The sequence below is a fragment of the Phaethon lepturus genome, unplaced genomic scaffold (assembly GCF_000687285.1).
Source record: "Phaethon lepturus isolate BGI_N335 unplaced genomic scaffold, ASM68728v1 scaffold41251, whole genome shotgun sequence".
NCBI lineage: Eukaryota > Metazoa > Chordata > Aves > Phaethontiformes > Phaethontidae > Phaethon > Phaethon lepturus.
The window spans coordinates 1-7090 of NW_010520556.1; the positions used below are offsets into that span (position 1 = coordinate 1).

The 7090-nt window shown below is 56.3% G+C and overlaps 1 protein-coding gene across 1 annotated transcript; it reads right to left on the bottom strand.

Annotated features, from left to right (window-relative positions):
* Nucleotides 1–127: 127 nt before the first annotated feature.
* On the bottom strand, nucleotides 128–505 carry LOC104628748 (classical arabinogalactan protein 4-like). Its single transcript, XM_010297426.1, has one exon. The coding sequence runs from the start codon at nucleotides 503–505 to the stop codon at nucleotides 128–130; it is 378 nt and encodes a 125-aa protein (XP_010295728.1).
* Nucleotides 506–7090: the final 6585 nt, after the last annotated feature.

The following is a 7090-nucleotide window of genomic DNA, read 5'->3' on the forward strand; positions in this document are numbered from 1 at the left end:
GCAGCAGTTGCCCAGGTGAGCTTTGTGCTCGGGATGTTTCCAGGAGGGATGGGCTCCAGGGATCAGCGCAGGAGCGGCACTGCTGGAAGCCTGAGCTCTGCTGCTGCGCAGGTGCTGCGCAGGGAGCTCAACGGGCTCGTTCCTGCTGGTCCTCCTTGTCCGTGGGGCTCGCTGTGCCTGCCGGGGAACGTTCCTGGAGGCTCTTTAGGCTCCGGGTGGGTGGCTGAGGTTGCCTTTGCGCACTATGGGGCGAAGGGACGGGGTACTGCTGCTGCGCTATTTGTGCTGCGCTCTCGGGGGGCCGTGCCGCTGGCAGGGGTGCCTGGGGCTGGGTGCCGGGTGCTGGCTGGGTGGCAGGAGGGTCCCAGGCGAGGCATGGCTGGGGAATGTGGGTGTATCCAGGCAGGGAGGGCTGGGCCTTGCCCGTGCAGCGAGGGGCCTGTTCCTGCTTGCCGGTGGCTTCTAACAGGAGCTGCGCCAGCAGCAGCCAGCCCGGCAGCCGCATTCCCAGGGGAGCAGCTGAGGTTGAGCACTTGTGTTGGTGTCCTCGCCCCTCACCTGGCTGCTCCACTGGGGCAGGTAGGAGCTCCCTTTGTCTGACCTTGTCCCAGGGTCCATCTGCTGGAGAACCTTTCTGAGGCTTTGCTGGAGAGTGCCAGAGCGGGCTCAGAGCCGTCTCTAGCAGTGACCAGCCAGCTAATGCGAGACCACTGTTTGTCAGGGTGGTTAGCATTTGCCACCGTGGCATGTACTGGAGGCGCAAGCTCGGGGATGACCTTTCCGGACTGCCTCTGGGACTGTGGCTCGTTGCAGCAAAGCGAGCCCTGCTTGCTGGAGCTGCAAAGTTGTCACTTTGGTTCGGTCTTTGCTTGGAACACCATTTTTGCCATTATCTGGTTGCACCCAGTCAAGCTATGTCCTCCTGGGGTCAATGAGATGCGAAGTTTGCAGACCAAAGCTGCTCTTGCTTGTCCTGTCTTATGTGTCCTTTCTCCCCACAGTCTCCCCACTCAGCATGTCTGGCTCGCTCCAGTGGGAGCTGTGAGCCTCTAAGCCGGGACACCGTAGATTGGATGTGCACAACCTTAGTAGTGCTCCAACATGGACTTGCTGGATGTGGCAGCTCAGGAGATCTCTGCCCTGTTCCTATTTCAGACTTGTGGGCCTATAGTGTTTCTAACACCCTCTCGACATCTTTGATGCTTTATGCTAGTGCTGCCCACCTTAGCCCTAGGAAAACTGCCGATACAGTCCCAACACGCCCTCCCGAGGGGGTGCAGCTGCAGTTGTGGTTATCAGCTCTTTGGAAAAGCTGGATATGTGAGCCTAGGCAGAGATCCAAGCCAACACTGCTCCCCTGTTTCCAGTACCTGGCGTATTTTGTTTACAGCAAGCTGAGATCTTTCTGCACTCTGCGGTGTAGACGTACCCAAGGGTCGAAAAGCCCACCCCACCGGAGAGTCAGGAAGGCAGCTGCAGTGCTGCTCCCCCAGCCCTGCTGAGACCTCCACTGGACTGCCTGGCTAATGCTCGCTCCCTGCTGATGGAGGGGTTCAGCCGGGACCGAGCACAGGGAGGGGTGATGAGGGGAATGCGGAGTTTGTTACCCGAAAAAAGACGTAAGGAGCCGGTCTTGTGTAGCAGAATGAAGGCTGACGGGGGTGTGATTTTCTGTAACTGCACTGAGGGAGGGCAGGAGCCCTTGGAGCTTGAGAGCAAAGTCAACACAGAGTCTGGCCAGCTTGGACTGACCACAGATAATCACGGCCAGCGGAAGGCATAGGCTTGGAAAAAGTGGACTGGTTTGGGGTTGGTGCTTTCCTTGTGCATGGAGGGATCATGTGGTGCGTGCACCACCTCCAACAGTGAGATCTAGACGCCAAAGCTCAGGGAGTATTTCTCACAACCATGTCCCCTCTCCCAGAAAGATGCCCTGCTTTTTAAGGTGCTTTAAGGTAACTCCCTTTACTCTCCTGTTTGGTGTTTGGCCATGTGGTGGAATAACGTGTGGGGCATGTGTGAGGGAAGACTGCTGGGAGAAGAGAGGTGTGTATTTACATTAATGAGGTGAAGTTTGCATAGTGAATTGAGTAGATTATGATATGTATCATCTCTTGTTGGTACCTGCCTCAGCTTAGCTGGGAGTGTTGGTGAGGAGCAGAGATGTCATGATGGGTTTAGAGACCATGCCTCGGATGCTGAATCCAGCCTGGTGTCCACACTTCAGAAAAACTTAAGATATCAAGGAAGGAGTTGTTGGGACAGCAATCTGCAAGGCCTAATTCTCGGGCTGAGATCGGAGGAGATGTGTGTAGTAGGTGCAGAGGTGTTCTGATGACAGTCTACTGGCATCCATAGGAAGAGGGAACTTCGACAAACGATGCCTTTTTAATCTCAACCTGCCATTGCTTGTGGGCTTAAACAGCTAGAGCTGAGGTCAGACAAATTTGGAGCAGGTTTTTACTGTCGAGGTAGGTCCCCACCAAGCACTTGTGTTGGGGAAGTGGTGGGTTATCTGTCTGTTCACCTCACTAGCTCTGCCGGGTTGTCCCTTTCAGCAGACCCTTTCCAGCTGCCAGAGCAGAGAGGATTTGGTAGGCTTCTTTGGTCTGCGTGTATTCGAATGTGGACTGGAAAGTAGTAGGTGCCGAGCGGCTTTGAATGTGGGGCTTTTCTGAAGTCTGTGCACTGCACAGCACACGTAGCGTGATGGCACCAGCTGCTGCCGTGCGCGGCGTAGCAAAGGAGCAGGGGTGGCAGTTCGTAATCGCGCCCTTTTTTCCCAGAGGTAGGCAAGATCCTCTCCTTTCACTGCCTCAAAGTGTTTAAAGCTCTGGTGAGATAATCCTTGCTAAGATCACGTCGTGCACAAGGTATCTGCGTCGGTTAAGCTCTCTGACGGGAGCGCTGGCCTCACCCGTGTTGTGCTTGACTTGGAGAAATCTCTCTTCCTGCCAGCCTTGCCGGGGTTGAGTCTTTATCAAGCCTGGCCTGGAAAAGGTGGCTCTGCCCAGGCATGTCGCACTTTGCTGCCCTTTTACCTGCGTGTGCGGGCAGATGGGTACTTTGGAACTTGGTTTGTGTGGGCACTGCTGTGTTTGCTCAGCCTCTGACCTGGTTTCAAGGCTGGGTTTAGTGTCCAGGGTTTCAGTGTCCAAGTTTGTTCCACAGTGGCTTGGATAATGAGTTAGTTAATTATTAGTTGCTGTGTGTGGAGACCAAGTGTGTCTGGCAGTAGCGCTTCTGAAGCACAAGGTAGATGAACCTGCTACGCTTCATCCTGTGAAGGGAGCAGCCTGGGTGAGGAGTCAGTTCTGCCCGGCCAGTCCCTTCCTCCTCCCAGCGTTGCAGCAGCAGGTGGATGCCAGCAGCAGCAGCGGGTCCGTGCTGCCATGGCTGGATTGCACTCTAAAGGGAGAGGGGGCTGTTGCGTCCAGCCTCTGAGATGGAGGATTCTGGTCTTGCCTCCTTGGTGTGTGACGCTGCCTGTCCCAAAGCTGTGGTCTGGTCTGTAGGACAGTGGTGTCCAGGGTGGCTGCCTGACCGAGGGACATCAGCTACGTAGAGTGCCTGCCCCTTTTCGTGGTAGGGACTCTGTGCACCGTAACTTCCAAACGTCCATATGGGCCTCCACCTTCTGCAGTGACGCTGCCTGCGCCTGGAGATCTCCATGAGCAGAAACTTCTGGGCAGAAACAAAATTGGCCTGAACCTCCTTTTTCCAGGAGAGGTCACACCGATTGCCTCTCTTGCGTGGCTGTGTCTTGCGTCTTGCAGCCAAGGCCACCATTTGCCTGTGCCAAGGCTCTTGGTGTGCAAGCGGTGCCGTGAGTCCACTGTTTCTGCTTTTGAGGTCAGATGCGCGTGGGGAAGGTATTCAACCGCAGCGTTGACAATCTGGTCTCTTCCGTGTTATTAAATAATAAAGAGAAGAGGGAGGAAAGAGGGACTGGGTGTGTTTTAATGTGAAATACCAAATGATACAGCTAGTCCAGCAGTGAAGCTCATCACGTAAATCACTACTCCCTGGTGCCTACATGAACCCTAGTGATGGGGGAGGCAACAGTTCATTAGGGTGTTACCCCGGCTGGAGGCAATCTCTGCTAAACAAGCTTGTACCGCAGCTCTGGCACCGTGTGGAAGGTGCTAATGCTGACCTGCCTGCCTGGATTTCGGTTAGTGCGTTATGTCAGGTCAGGTCACTGGTGGCTTGCTGTGTGCTGCCTCGTGGTCGCTGTTTCTCCCCGGAGAAGACGGGGATCTCCAGCCTCTTCCAGTGGGGAACGGTGCCTGAGTGGCCGGCATCATCCCCCGTGCCTCCCACTGCTGGGCGCAGCCGGCTGGGCAGTCGGAGCCCCGTGGGTGCAGAGGGTCTGGCAGCCCTGGAGGGGGCCAGTTTCATCGGGGGGGGGACTCCCACACCTGAATCCCCCTTCTGCAGCAATGGGCTTGGACCTTCCTTAGGCTGATGTGGGTGCGTAACAGACGCACAGCTGCACAGAGAGCGTAATATTGTACTAACAGAATTTATACTGGTGAAGTGCAGGAAATCTCCATATGCTGCATTTTAGTCACAAACAATCAACACTTGGGATGGACGCAGCTGACATCAGCGAGTCGCGTCAGCGTTCTTTGGCAGTCAGGCACTTGGCCTGTGCCTGTTTTGGGCGGTTGAGAAACTGCTCTTGAGGTGCCTTTCTGACAGCCCCGTGGGCGCCACGCGCGCCCGCCGCACGCGGCTGCTGCGCTCGCTTCTGCGAGAAGCTGCTGGTGGAGGAGGAAAGTAAGTGCGAGAAAATGGCGGGGGGGTGCTCTGTGCTGGGGGATTACCTGAAAACCAAGTGATGGAGCCAGCCCTGGGGGTGCAGGCACAGAAGGCTGTGGGGCGCGGGGGGTTGGGTGACGTGAGAGCTGGCTGACGAGGCGTCTTTGGGTCTGCGAATGGGCGCGTCAGAACTAGGCGCGGGTCACCCGGATGTCAGCGTGGCGTGCACGGGTTGTGCGCATCCCCTGGCGTGATGAGAGAAGGGTGATTGGTGTGCCCTGGGAGCAGAGCGGAGGGTGTGTGAAAAGGACCAAGAGCCAGTTACAGTGATGGGTTTGAAAGACTCGGTGGTGGCATGGCCCCCGGCCTGATGTGTGGAAGTGCGTTGTCCTTCCGATCCTCGGGCCTTCCCGGGTTGTCTTGAGTACCTTGTCTAGGTGGTAGATGGGAATGGTGTAAGTCAAGGCTTCACGTTTAGTAATGGTGATTCTTCAGGTGCTGCAGGAACTGCCACATCTTCTGGAGCCTGCTGTTGGGGGCACTTGGGCAGGAGGACATGCATGCTACAGGCTGCTGGTTGGTGCAGCTGGAGGCACTTATTTTTCCTCCTTTTGACAACCAGAGCCAAGCTTCTCCCCGTGGTCTGCAGGGAGTGCTAGAAGTGTACGTGTGGGAATGCTACTTTATTAACTGAGGAACCCGGGGAAGCTGATGCTAAGGCCTCCTGGTTTTGAGGAGTTTCAGCTTTGAGGCACCATTAAAGCAAGCCCCAAACGCGCTGCAGGACGCTCGTCCAAAGCCAGAACTGAAGACTGGCTGGTTGGTGCCAGCAGTCAGGTGTGCAGGGGAGCTCAGTCCAAGGGCTCTTTCCTGAGTAGCCGCCGTTCTGCGCAAGACTGACTCGCTGTGGAGCGAGCTGGGTGTTTTGGGAAGTGGTGCTGGAAGGCGTGCTGCACGACACCGTGACGCTCCTCCTTCTACGCTCTTGGAGAAGCTGGGAAGCTTCCGAGGCGTTCCGCGACGTGCAGGCAGAGGGACATGTGCCCACCCCAGTGTGTGGACACGTGCGGCCTCCTCGCATCACTTCTCCGCTTCGCCCGGGCACTGCCTTGCTGCATCGCTAATCCTTGCGGCAGAAAACACTTCGGGCAGCTCCATCCATCCACTCAGCCGGTGGGGAAGGGCAGAGGGCGAGTGGGTCTCGGCGTGAGGAGTGGTGCCCCATGCGGGTGGTTTAGAGTCAGGGTGGGATGTCCTCCTGAACAAGAGGGGCTTTTGTTCACGTCGGGGTTCCTTAGCGGGAGGGTTTGTGTGTACAGGTACGGGCATGGCGTGTGGACATGTGGGTCTCCTGCTCCTGGTGCCTGGGACCCTGGTGCTGGAGGGGAAGAGGGAACTGGCCCCTCCCAAGGTCTATGTCTCAGTAATTTTTCCAGGCAATTGTGAAGGAATCCCATGGCTGTCTCTGGTTCAAGGCCACTTCCACCTTAGTCTCTGTTCCTTTGGTCTCATAGTCTGTAAGCTCTTGCTTTTACCCTCCTGGGTACTGGAAGAAGAGTGGGTTCATTTGTACCTCTGTGAGCATTTATACTGAGGGTATTGCGGCCCTGAAACGCTGCAGGTAGAGCGCTGTATCATTGCAGCTGGCTCTCCTGCAGTGAAGTGGCTGGGCAGACTGGGTAGGGTCAGTTGCTGGAGCCGCGTGGGACCTTCTGGTACAGCCATCTTGCCTTCCTCCTGGTGCGAGTGAGATGCGTACACAGCCACATGAGGAGTGGACGTTCCTCTTCTGCTAAACAGGAGGTACCGGAGGAGGACAGCAGAGAGGGTGGAAGGTGCACAACGGCTTCCTCATGAGGAGCGATCCAACAGCTGGGACTCCGCAGTGTGGAAAAGAGGGGCTACGGTGAGGGACGGGGCGGTGCTGGTCAGGCTGGCTAGGCATGTTAGCTCACCCTGGTACGGGCGCTGCGGGCTTCCAGTGCAGTCACACCTAGAACAGAAGAGAGTGGGTTTTCAAGGAATGGGTGAGCTGAAACCCCTGCTACAGGATGATGTGGAAGTGAAATTTTATATGGTTTTAAAAGGAGACAGACTCAAAGGAGAGTTTTTTGAGGTTTACTAAATGGAGAACCACAGGAGATCCTTGAGCTGAAGAAATCAGCAAACAGCTGTGGCGTCAGTGTCATGTACTCGCACCATATCTCTACTCTTCCTGGGTTCCCAGGTGCCAAATGGTGCTGGAGGTGACGTGCTGGGCTGGGCAGACCCCCAGTCCGAATCCAGATGGCCGTTCTCGGGTAACGATGTTGGGCAGCCTCCTGCC

Coding starts and splice junctions, on each gene's coding strand:
- LOC104628748 (XM_010297426.1), bottom strand. CDS start 505: ATGCGGCTGCCGGGCTGGCTGCTGCTGGCGCAGCTCCTGTTAGAAGCC.